This window comes from Thalassophryne amazonica, chromosome 4 (genome assembly GCF_902500255.1).
Source record: "Thalassophryne amazonica chromosome 4, fThaAma1.1, whole genome shotgun sequence".
NCBI lineage: Eukaryota > Metazoa > Chordata > Actinopteri > Batrachoidiformes > Batrachoididae > Thalassophryne > Thalassophryne amazonica.
Window position 1 is genome coordinate 12,649,299 of NC_047106.1, and position 12,570 is coordinate 12,661,868.

The 12,570-nt window shown below is 41.7% G+C and overlaps 1 protein-coding gene across 2 annotated transcripts in view; it reads right to left on the minus strand.

The window, feature by feature from the left end:
* The window catches only part of LOC117509416 (CD166 antigen homolog), a 164,751-nt gene that overhangs the window by 20,306 nt on the left and 131,875 nt on the right, over positions 1 to 12,570 (minus strand). For both annotated transcript variants that reach the window (XM_034169093.1, XM_034169092.1), the window contains exons 2-11: positions 10,238 to 10,344; positions 9,802 to 10,018; positions 9,660 to 9,724; positions 9,208 to 9,295; positions 8,857 to 9,030; positions 5,901 to 6,025; positions 5,661 to 5,793; positions 5,270 to 5,382; positions 1,846 to 1,972; positions 1,638 to 1,759 (exon numbers count right to left, since the gene is read on the minus strand). In XM_034169093.1, the coding sequence (XP_034024984.1) occupies positions 1,638 to 1,759; positions 1,846 to 1,972; positions 5,270 to 5,382; positions 5,661 to 5,793; positions 5,901 to 6,025; positions 8,857 to 9,030; positions 9,208 to 9,295; positions 9,660 to 9,724; positions 9,802 to 10,018; positions 10,238 to 10,344 (1,271 nt within the window). The remainder of the gene's footprint in view (positions 1 to 1,637; positions 1,760 to 1,845; positions 1,973 to 5,269; positions 5,383 to 5,660; positions 5,794 to 5,900; positions 6,026 to 8,856; positions 9,031 to 9,207; positions 9,296 to 9,659; positions 9,725 to 9,801; positions 10,019 to 10,237; positions 10,345 to 12,570) is intronic.

Below are 12,570 nucleotides of genomic sequence, written 5' to 3' on the forward strand. Positions count from 1 at the left end.
CTGCTGCTGAAAAACATCCCCACTACATGATGCTGCCACCACCATGCTTCACTGTAGGGATGGTGCCTGGTTTCCTCCAAACATAACCGCTGGCATTCATGCCAACGGGTTCAAGTCTTTGTCTCATCAGACCAGATAATTTTGTTTTTCATGGTCTGAGAGTCCTTCAGGTGCCTTTTGTCAAACTCCAGGTGGGCTGCCATGTGCCTTTTACTAAGGAGTGGTTTTTGTCTGGTCACTCTACCATCCAGGCCTGATTGGTGGATTGCTGCAGAGATGGTTGTCATTCTAGAAGGTTCTCATCTCTCCACAGAGGAATGCTGGAGCTCTGACAGAATGACCATCAGGTTCTTGGTCAATTTCCTGACAGAGTTGACTAACAGCACGATAGAGCTGATTTAAGATTATTACTAACCGATGATGCTGTTTTTGCACCATTTGAAGCGAATTCCATTGAAAAGGAAAACTGACTTTTGTGAAACATGGTAGAAATGTTGATTATTTTTAAGGACAGAAATACTTTGCATTTTGATGATGAGGCAGCTGCACATCTTCAGAAGCAGGGTTGAAGACCCCTGCACTGGTCAAATATAACTTTCTTTTGTACTGTGACATATCATTATGGTAAAAACAAAACAAAACAAAAAAATCCAAATGCAGACATCTTGATTTATAAAAGTGGCTTTACTGGTTAACTTGTGTAGCACAGATTTGGGAAGAAATTCTGATCAGACAACTAGTTAGGCCCCCTTTACACACACACGGAGATCACTGGGTGACCACTGAGTGATCAAAAATTCACCCAACGTCAAAACGCTCTCCAAAAGCCTCGAAAAGCTGTTTCTGTGTAAATGTTGGAGAGATTCTCGTGCGCTTGTTGTGTGATCAAAAACACAAATTTCGGCGCCTCCTGCAGTGATGACAGAGTTTGCTGAATGCTCATTGCGTGAGAGATTACTGAGAGATGTACGGAGATCGCTGAGAGATCCGGCGCAACCAAGAGACATCACAGGGAGATCTATGAGAGATTGTTGAGCATTTATTGAGAGATTGTTGAGAGTTTGTTGAGAGATCACTCGGGAAATCGTTTTTGAGATTGTTGAGCATTTATTGAGAGTTTGATGAGAAATCACTTCCTTCAGTGATTGTCGAGAGATTATTTTGGACTGAATCTTTGAGGAGCAACTGTGGAGAGCAACAGAAGATCGAGAGGTCTCGGAGATCGCTCGGTGCTCATTCAAAGATGGTTGAGAGATCTGGCCATTTATTCATCTCTCAGTGATGTTTCTGTGTAGGCTCTCAGTTGTCCAGGTGGTTTCCATAGTAGAGAAGCTTGAATCTTTGACTGGAATGGGTTACTTGATGTGAGGACGTTTCGCTTCAAATCGCAGAAGCTTCCTCAGCTAAAATTTGTCTGTCTGACCCTCAGACAGAAGTCACCGAAGCACACAGAAGTCAGACTACCAGAGCAAAAAGTTTAGCTGAGGAAGCTTCTGCGATTTGAAGCGAAACGTCCTCGCATCAAGCAACCCAGTCCAGTCGAAGATTCAAGCTTCTCTACTATCTCTCAGTGATCTCCACCCTGCGTAAAGGGAGTTTTAGCAGGAATATGAGCGGTAAAGGAAGTGCTCACATACCGAGGTGCCGTTGATGCTCCACGAAACAACGGGCTTTGGGACACCTTCAGCCTCGCAGATTAAGACTTTATGTTGGCCGTCATCGCTGCGGTGTTTGGACAACCGCCTGATTACTGGAAAACCTGCTCAGACACATCACAGTGACAAAGTACCACTTTTCACATTTCATTCACAGCAACACAGTCAGTGACTGAGAGGAAACTCTTACCTTCAACAAGCAGCTCGAAAGAAGCTTTTCGGGACAGCGGTCCCATCGTCACATCACACTCATAACGTCCGGAGTCCGAGTAAGTCAGCTTGTCAAATTTTGGCTGTTTTTCCAGGTGAACATCATCCTTACGAATGAAAAGAACATCAGCACGATTAATAATACTGACAAATATTCTTTTTACCTTACAAAAATCTTTTAGTCTCTAAAAGATTTAGTCTCTCTTTTAGTCTCACTGTGAAATCATTTTTTTATGAGGCTTTATGGAAATCTTGCAAGTTATAACTGAATAAAAAAATCCATTAAACTTGATGATGAGGTCATTGTGAATTCAGGAGTTAATCATTATTTTATTATGTTTTTATTAACATAATGAGATGGAAAGGTTTTGAACATTTTCGTCAATTACCCAAAAATTAAAGCTCATGTGATAACTGGTGATTAGCTACAAAAGTAATGTTGCCCAAAAGACAGACTCTGGTCACAACAGAATTTTCCAACTCAAATAAGCAGCTGCTATTGTGCTGTTAGCATGGAGCTAATCTTTATAGCTAATGACACAACTGCAACTTTAAATTATTTCGTAAAATCATTAACTGAGGAGCAGCTTGATCTTACATATTAATTTGGCAAAGTAAGAGACCTAGCTAAAATGCAGCTAGTTGACCTGGTGAGATTAGAGTGCCTTAATAGAGAGAGTGGCGTCAACTCAGAACATGGCGCCATTTTGTTTGCAACTGCACTGAACTACCGAATGAACCTTTTATGTTTTCAACATTTTTTAAAAACCATTTAACCACATACAGCAACACATCCAGGTACAGGTACTATTAAAATAAATATAAAAATAGTTAAGCTATCAAATTTACATAAATTTACAATTTTATGATGATGTATTTAATTAATTTAAAGGCTGATTTATGCAACTGCACAGCTGTAACCGTGTCATGCAATGACTGTAATCCGTCTCTGGATTATGCTTTATTCTGGATTAATATGACCCTCAACAAGCATTTCTTTCTACAATCATCACCTCCAAATCAAAGGTAAGATGTACAATTTCCTTTTTTACCAACTTCGTGCTGTAAATGTGCAGACTTTTCTGATCCATTTGTAATCAGCGTGCTCACTGCAAAACTATTAAAATATGATGGCTTGACGAAGCAGTGAAAGCAGAAAAGTATCAAATCACAGCCTTTTGTGTCTGATTTAACAGGTGCGCGTCAGGCTGCAAGTCCGAGTCTGAACACGGTATGAAAAAAAAAAAATGGTCAGACTTTTAATCACAGAAATGACTCCGGTCCCACAAATTGGCGAGTGTCAGCGCTGAACTTTAATTTGTACCTCTGTTACTGTGCATGTCCAGACTGCTTGGGGTTTTTAATGGAAATACATTGTGATCGGATGGAACATTTTATCCGATGTGAGCGAAAAATCTGTTATACAAAAACCATTATACACGGTGTTTATTACATGGAAAACAATACAAAAACTTTGGCACTTTTTTTGTCTGGTGACTGCGAATATCAGTTTTATATGATGACGGTTTAGGTGAGTTTTACTTTACATGGGACTGAACAAAAAAATTTACCTTTCAAAGCTTTGATGATGATGTCGGCTTCCATCCCACACAGCTGACTTTATTTTTGCCAAATGTTTCTTCTGTTCGGATCTGAAGGGAATCTTGAAACCCTTGTTGTTTCTAAGTGCCTCCAAATGCACAACAACCCGTCACTTTCAGCGAATAAATAAATAAAATAGCTGGATTTCTATGCAGACAGATTAACAACGAACACTATTTTGGAGCCAAGATGGCACCATGAGTCACATGAACCTTTTTCCCCCCCTGACTCATCATGTTGCCACTCTGTCTATTAAGGCACTAGGTGAGATAATGCAGGAGCTGTGCTAGGCTAGTTAGCTGTGCTAGGCTAGTTAGCTGTGCTAGGCTAGTTAGCTTTGCTAGCTAGCATAAATGGTTTTTATTGCCTCAATGAATGCAGCATCAAGATAACATGTGATTCACAATTTTATATATTTCAATTTCTTTATGCAACAGAACCAGGATAAATTTTTTAAAATCTTGTTTTGCACTCGTGAATATTTAGCTCTGTGACAACGCAGTATACAGTACACAGATATATTGCAAGAGATTTAATTCTAAATAATTTCAAGACAAAATAAATATATAAATAAAATAAAATATACTAGTTGAATTGACCCATAATGCACCAGTCTTCAGACATTTGTTTTTATGCCCACTGTAGGAAATAAAAACAAAACAAAACACTCATGCAGTCCTTTTCTAATCTTTTTTATTATTTTAATGATTTTATTTAACCATTTAGCAGTTTTTATGATCAGTGGAATTGAATTCACTGGATGAACAAAAAAATAACGATCATAATGATCACGTTAGGAATATTAGGGAAAACAATGGTACAGCATGACAAATGTACTGAAATTAGGGGCGAGGCAAAAAAAAAAAAAAAAAAAAAAAAAAGAATCACATCATGACTTTTTTTCTTGGTGCTGTAACAATTTTCCACTCTTTATATCAATATATTAAACTCAACATGTCCTTACATTTCCCTCAAACCCCTGTGATCACAGCAGTCTGCGCTCCTGTGATGTCATTGTTGGGCTACTCGGCTGGTTGGCTCCCTGGACGTGCCGCCGTCGCTTATCAAATTATTTTAGAGGTGAGCACGGCAGTAAATATATCCCACCTTAATATATATATTAATATATAGCACCTTCATCTCTTAAAGCAGACGTGTGGAGGCAGTTTAGTTATAAAACCAACAAAAAGACAGTTAATGATTTAGATCAAACAAATGTAATTTGCAAGATTTGGTGGAGTGGAAAACCCCGACTCCAGGCATATGGCAGAGCTGCATCATGTTACGTGATCCCTGAGCTGCTGACGCATGATGGGAGTGTCTGGGATTTATGAAGCAGTGAAGGAAAAGGCGTGCACTTCATATTCATATGATGTGGCATCTTTCAGGAACTACATCTAGCTATAATTTATAATTTGATGCAAATATTAGATGACACATGCAGTAAATTATGTAGCATATCGCAAAATATTCGTATCATGGACCTATGGATCATTATCATATTGTGAAGACGGCCAATTAACCAGGTTTAACTAAAATAAATCAAAAAGTCCTCCGCCAAGGACGTCATGCTTTCACCTGTATTTATCTGTTTGTCTCTTAGCAGGATAACTCAAACATGAATCAATGGATTTCAATGAATTTTGGTGAGCAGATACATAATAATGTTCCACTGTATTCCATAATGATGGATCACCATCAACACTGAATTTTATTTTAAATTTGATCCAGAACACATTTTGCGCCTGCACCCGTTGGGGCAGAACCGCTGCCGGAATGAGTGCTGGTCCAATTGCTTTTACCTTTGTCCAGGAGATCTTTGGCTCTCCTGAAGCATTAATCTTCAGCATCAGAGGCAGGTCCTCACCGGCGCTCTTCAACACATCCCCAGAAACGTTTAAATTGATGTCTAGGTCTAAAAGAGAGGAGGCAATTATTAAATGATGGTTCAGAGGTTTGACAAGGGATGAAACAATTCTGTTGTGAACCATAAAACCGTGCACTTGGTTCTAGCACCATAGACGCTGCTTATTAGAGGAAGAGCTGTTGACACCACAGTTTGATCACTGAGCAGAAGATGACGGGCTAACAGGGTTTGAGCTTTCACAGTAACAAACAAGGAGGAAAAAAGATGACGCGTGCGGTCAATCTGTAGCGAGCGCTGATGCTCAAGCTGTGATTTTTTGATCTTACAGTTGACTGTGATGTTCCGAGAAGACTCCATGGCGTCGTCGTCGGTGAGAGAGCACTTATATTCTCCAGTGGTGTCACGTGTGACATCTGTGATGGTGTAAGTGTCTCCGTTCTCCACCGTCACCACCTCCCCCTTCAAAGACGTTCAGAGAGACAACAAGACGGGCAGCAGGTTTAAGTTTACAGTTACCGAAGGAGAGGAAGAAGAAATGTGAAGCCGCTAAGAGCAGATTGATGTACCTTCAGATGGAAGTTAAAGCTGGTAGGTGCTGGGTTACCATCTGCCACACACTTCAAAGTCATGTTGTCTCCCTCCACGAGGGGACCGTGAGTAATGACCTGCAGGACGATGTTCTCTGTGGAGTCTGTGAGGAAGAAACACAGAGGATACATCACCCCGAAGCACACTAACCCACTTTGCTTCTTCAAGTCATAGAAAGTGAAAGTAGAACAAGAGAAGGTGAAAGAGATGGGTGACGGAAGCCTCCAAGCCACTCACAACAGCTCTGAAAGAATTATACGTTTTTGTGGATGTGAGCGGTGAAACTGGGAATGGTGCAACATTTCTCTGTTGCATCACCATTTGCAGCCTCGTGTTGGAGTGGAGTGCAGAGGGACTGAGATACTCCCATGTGCCTTCAGCTGAAATTTCACGCTCTTTTAAAGAATTTCCTTCTCGTTGTAACTTCATCATGAATGTGGATAACTGGTGTCAAAGGTGCATGGTGCAGTATCTCCAACCACAACCACAGAAGCCTGTAACACCTTCAGAAATGTCTGGGTGTCTTGGTGGCTTCCCTCACTTGTCTCCTTTAAGCATGGTCACTAAATTTTAGGAACTGATTACTTGACACAGATCTACCATGCAGTACCATACTGTGAGTATTTTTCCAAGACACATTGGGATAGAATTTTTTTTGAAAACTTTCAACCCGATTCTCAAAATCGCTGATAAGACGTGGTAACTGCGGAGAATTCATAGTTCTAACAGCTTCAATCATGTTTGACCTTCATTAAATGGGGTATTCATAGTGACTACGGCGTGAAACGTTGTTGTGTTGGTATTACATGGTTTGATGATCCTCCATCAGGGAAAAAATTTGAAGCCGAAGCAGCGTTTATTGCAGTTTTTGTTCAGAGTTGAACAGCTCAATCACACCTGGCCCAGGGCACAGCTCCTTTCTTTTATTTTTTGAGCGGATTGCCAGGTCTGCACTTTATAAGCCAGCCACATTTTTTGCACTTTTGTGGATCGCCGACAATCGTCGTAGAACGGTGCCCTGTGGAACAGGGGTGTCATGTATTCATCCTGACTTGTCTCAAGAAAACTGGCTGTAAAAGTGATGATTTAATCCTTATATTTAGAATTAACTGCCCCCGTTCCAACTTGTTCTGGAATGTGTTGCAGGAATGGATGTATATTAACAAATTCAAAGAAACTGACCACACAAAACCTGAATTATCTTGGGTTCATACAGTCTGCAATAACACTGAAGTCTAAGTAAATGTAATGCCGCGTTCACACCGGGCACGGTCAGATGCTACAAATTCGCGGGGGACGCACCACCATCGCCCGGTGTGTCGCTCTGCTTTTGCTGCGAAAATTCGCCCCAGTGCATCATCAAATAGGAAGGGCTTCCATTCCGCTCGCCAGCTCCGGTTGTCAGTCAAGTTAACATGAGGGACCTTGATCACACAGAGTGAGTTGTTGTGTAAAGCTGACAAACGTCATGAGACGTTCCCAATTCAGGGAGTATCATTATTTGCTGCAGGAGCTGCGTCTGGATGACGGCTGCTTTCAGTGGTCCTTCCACCTTTGCGGGACCCAGTTTGAGGACCTCCTGTCCCGTTCACGCACGCACATTTAAACAATAAAAAAAAAAAAAAAAAAAGAAACTCTGCTGCCTGTTGTGGGGCTGCAGCTCGCTCTTCCCCCCAAAACTCTGTCATAATTGTGTTTAGAAACCAGTCACCATTTCTTTTATTACAATCTGCTCTATAATCTGTATTAACTGTGTAGTTAATTAATAAAATATTCTCCACAGACGATTAGCTCTCGTGCGCACTAAAAAAAAGAAGAAAGAAACTCCGCTCCCCCTCCTGCGGGGCTGCTGCTCACTCCATAAACTCTGTCAAATTGTGTTTAGAAACCAGTCACCATTTGTTTTATTATACATCTGTGTAGTTAACAAGTAAAATGATCTCCATGGATGATTCGCTCGCGCGTGCACGTAAAAGCAAAAGAAAAAGAAACTCCAATCCCACTGCTGGGGGCTGCTGTTCGCTCCAAAAACTCTGTCATAATTGTGAAATAAAGGACAAAAGAGACATAAGTCCTGCTCACAGGCTGCTACCAGAGACAGGACATGTTCACATCTTCAGTCAAACTCCAGACATCTCCAAGTCACTACATATTCAGTCCCTGATTGGTCATCGCGGCAAAACGAGACGAAAAAGTTCAGATTTTTCAACTTGGGGAGGAGGGCAACGCGACGTGATGCGACGCAATATCGCGCCACAAACACGCCAATCGCTCAAAATCACTTCACTTGCGTCGCTTCATTCGCATCCATTGCGTTGCGCTGCATGACTTGGCGTCAAAATGCATCGTTCCATAGGGATTACATGGAAACCTGCCGCTGTTGTCGCTCATGTCGCGCCCGGTGTGAACGCAGCATAAGAATCACTACATTTTTTTTCTTCTTCCCCATTTTACAAACGTTACAACTTCTTCGACTGTTGTCATGTTCGAAGTCAGAAATTGGGTCTGCACTGCCATCTAGTGGATTTATTTCTTACCATCGGTGCCAACGTAAACAGTGCATGTAGGTATGTGGGGCGCGATGGTTATAATGTTTAAATGCACAGCTGCACTGGAGCATAAATGAGGCCTTCACATGACCACAGCACACAACGTGCTGTTTTTACTGGCTCTATTTTTCTATTCAAGAACACAAATTAAACAACGTGCATCGGATCACTAATTTTTAGCACCCAAATGTGCATCAATTATTTTTCTTCCAGTGACACCTGGTGGGTGTACTTAATTTACGCATATGCATTATTAATTCAACAGCAATAATTAGTTATGTTTGCACATTAATTGAGTTTTTGTTCCATCCCAGGCCTGTATTTTTGAAATACGCTGGGAACAGAAAGTAACTTGAGCTCGGTCTAAATGCTCGGCTGCACTCACAGGTGATTGTGAAGGTCTCCGGGGAGGTCACCAGCTCAGCGTCGGCAGTGTGCCGAGTGCTGCAGCTGAACTGGGCATCAGTGTCTTCCTTCTGGGCAGAATACTCCAGTACAGAGGTGGTCGTGGAGAGACCAGTGACAGGATCCACCTGCACTGAAGGGACAATGACAATCCCTGGACAGAAAACAAGCTATGAGACAAGTCAACTAGCCAAAATGCAAAAGTGCAAACAAACGTAACAAACCCGTACAAGATTCACACTGCGGCACTGGATCAGGAAATCAAACATTTGTGCATAAATTATGTATCATCAAAGTGTTTCAAACATGCAGCAGGATGAAGTATGTGCACCTTTTCCATCAGCCTCCAGAGGCTTATTGTTCTTCAACCAGATGATATGAGCGCTTGGACTGGCGTCGTGTGCAACACACTTCCCAAGCTGCAGCAGAAAAAAAAGGTTAAAGCGCTAACACAAAATATTAATCAAGTCAAATTAGGTTTTTTTTGTGTGTGTGTTTTTTTTCCTCCAGTAACAGCAGCTTTTTAGGACTTTTCCAAGCAGCAGACCATAAAACGCTCAAAGCTTTCTGAAAACCTCCAACACCCACTGGGTGTTTTAATTGCAGTAAAGGGAATTCTGCTCGTCAAGAATTCATGAGAATCACTTCAAAGAACTCATTACCCGAGCACATCGGGCTGTGCGTCGCCTCCAGGTACCCGGGGCTCAGGAGAGGGATTTCCCCTGATGGTGTGCTGCTTAAAATAGTGCCGGTATAGGCAATGTTTATTGTGAAAAATCCCACCTTAATTAGCTTGCCTATCTCTAGTTCCCCCGCTCTGTCAGAAAACTCCAGCCCTGACGGCACTTCTGCAAGCATGAAAAGAAACCGTGTTAAGAGGCGAGCTGCATGTTGCGGGCGACACGTCACCAGAACGAAGACTCACTGTAGATCATCACGTTGACGGGGTGTTCCCTGATATTCCCTCCGGTCACCACCATGCAGGTGAACGTCCTCTGGTCGCTCAGTCTGGCTGCGGACAGCAGCAGGCTGCCGTTTGCCGCCAGGCTGACGCGGCCTTTATATTCATCAGTGGCAATGATTGAGACGTTCTGGTTTTTCTTCTTGACCAGCAGGTCTCCTGGAAGTCCCTCTCCTTTGTCCTGGAGAGAAAAGCCGAGTGCATTTGTTAAATGTCTGTCACATATGGCGTTGGCTCTTTCTGCGCCGCACCCGCCGCTGACGTGCTGTCATATGGAAACAGATGCACGGTCTGCTGCACCGCACATGCACTCAGACTGGGTGTGGCACAGACACGCTAAGTGGGTGTCAGACAGAAAGGCTTCAGCATTTTGAATCCATTGACCTCCACTGTGACTTACGTATTTCCATTTAGTCATCACGGCGTCTTCTGGATTTACAGCGCCGTTGTTGCACGGAATCTCCAGTGTTTCACCGTAGAGGCCCATCACAGTCTCCAAACTGCTGACTGCACACAGAAAAAAACAACAACAACAAAACAAACCTTTAATTCTATTTAGAGCTTTTTTCCCACACCCAATAGTCCAGACATCAAAATTTTACAATGTTGCATTTTTATTACACAGACCAAAGTTGGTGTTTTTGGGTTTGTATCACAGCAGAAGCTTCAGGCATCCAAGCAGATGCTCGTATTACAGCCTCAGCCATAGACTGTAAATGTCCTGGACAAAACCTCCGTTACATCACCTGCATGTTTTCTATAGAGACCCGGATCAGTTGATATGAAGCCCACATCTGGGCGTCACCATGTTGGCAGCGGCAGCCACGCTAATTCTGGTTACATCACACACACGTTAAGGCATAAAAGAGTGGAGCACGTTCAGCTCAGTGTGTGACAAAAGAAGCCTGAACACGCCCCTCTCTTTGAGTCTGAACCAGCTAAGCTAACAGGCTAACCTCGGTTTAGGTGTTTATTAAATCCTATTTTTAGTAACTGCATGGCGGCTCTCCGAACGATTTGCTTTGGTGTGGGCATAAAACATGAGTCACTTGTTTTCTCAGTAATCGTGCATTAACAGGGCTTAATGGATGGCACTACCAACAGCTTCTAAAAGTGCTAATATTGTTATTGGGGAGGTGACGGTCTAGTGGTTAAGCTGTTGGGCTTGAGTCCAGAAGATCATGGGTTCAAATCCCCGCCTGACTGGAAAATCACTAAGGCCCTTGGGCCCTTTAATCCCCTATTGCTCCCGGTGTGTAGTGAGCGCCTTGTATGGCAGCACCCTGACATTGGGGTGAATGTGAGGCATAATTGTAAAGCGCTTTGAGTGTCTGATGCAGATGGAAAAGCGCTATATAAATGCAGTCCATTTATTGTTAACACTAAATAAGACACAAGTTTCACTCAGTGCAAATATTGCAGCAGGGACATCTTAGATAATCCGTTAAGACGTTTCACCACACAACAAACCTTATTATTCCAGGTGTTTGCAATAAAATGCTGAAAATCAGACACAACCTCCACAACAGCAAGCGGCCGCACCGATTGGACACTGAGTTACCGACATTAGGAGAGGCGGAGACACTGACCTCAGCAGCTGTCATTCAAAGTATCCACACCCCCATTTTTACATAACTGTCAATTTCAATTTATTTCCTTTATATAGCGCTAAATCACAACAGAGTTGCCTCAAGGCGCTTCACACAGGTAACACAGGTACCTCCAGTAACCTCCATACCGGAGGTAACTGGAGGTACCTCCATATGGAGGTAACTGTATGGCTTAAAACATCTTAAACTAAGAAGTTGGGAAAAAATTCACCCTGTACAGTTGTCAATGAGGAGGAAACTATCTACAGAGACCAAAACTGCATTTTGTATCAGGCTATCTGATATAAACATGTTTATTTCTGCTACAAAGTTGGACATTTTAACAAGGCGGTGAATGGGAATCTGCTCCGTTTTGGAGCCAGCTTCAAGAGGCCAGTCAAGGAACTACAAGTTTTTCTACTTCCAGTAGGGCTTCATGTGAGGCCATCTGAGCTTACCGCTTAGCCTTGACTGCTTTACCAACATATATATATTTTTTTAATTATAGAGTGCAGAGAATGCTTCAGCTGCGCATGTGCATGCATTATGCACTGCATCACATCACATTTCTGTGGCTATTTTTCCAAACCACAGTGTTATGTTTATCTACAAATAAAATAAAATAAAATAATGTAGAGATGCGAGTCTGTGCTCAACACCAACCGGTGGTTCATGCTCTGCTGCCTTTTTATTGCAAAATAAAATATATAGCACAAGTTGAATTGAACTGAATTAAAGAAGATTTATTTTGAACATAACAAAAAAAAAAAAATAACAACAAACAACATAAAATTAAAGTTAGTTCAAAAAGGAGTGAGAAGTCAAAACTTGTATCTAATCCCACCCCTTCTCCTTGTATAATGATTTAAATATCAATCCCTGTTTCCTTAAAAATACTATTGACAATCATGATAATGATAATAATAATAATAGCAACAACTAATAGTAACAATAATAATGATACGATGATACAATACAATTTTAGAAAAAAGACAACATAAGGAACCCGACAAAACAAAACACAACAGAAAAGATAGACCCAACCAACAATGAACAGAAATAAATCCATAAACAAATATAGAAATAATTAATCAATAATAGTTTCCCATGAACACACATTTCTTATATTTAGTTTTAAACTGCT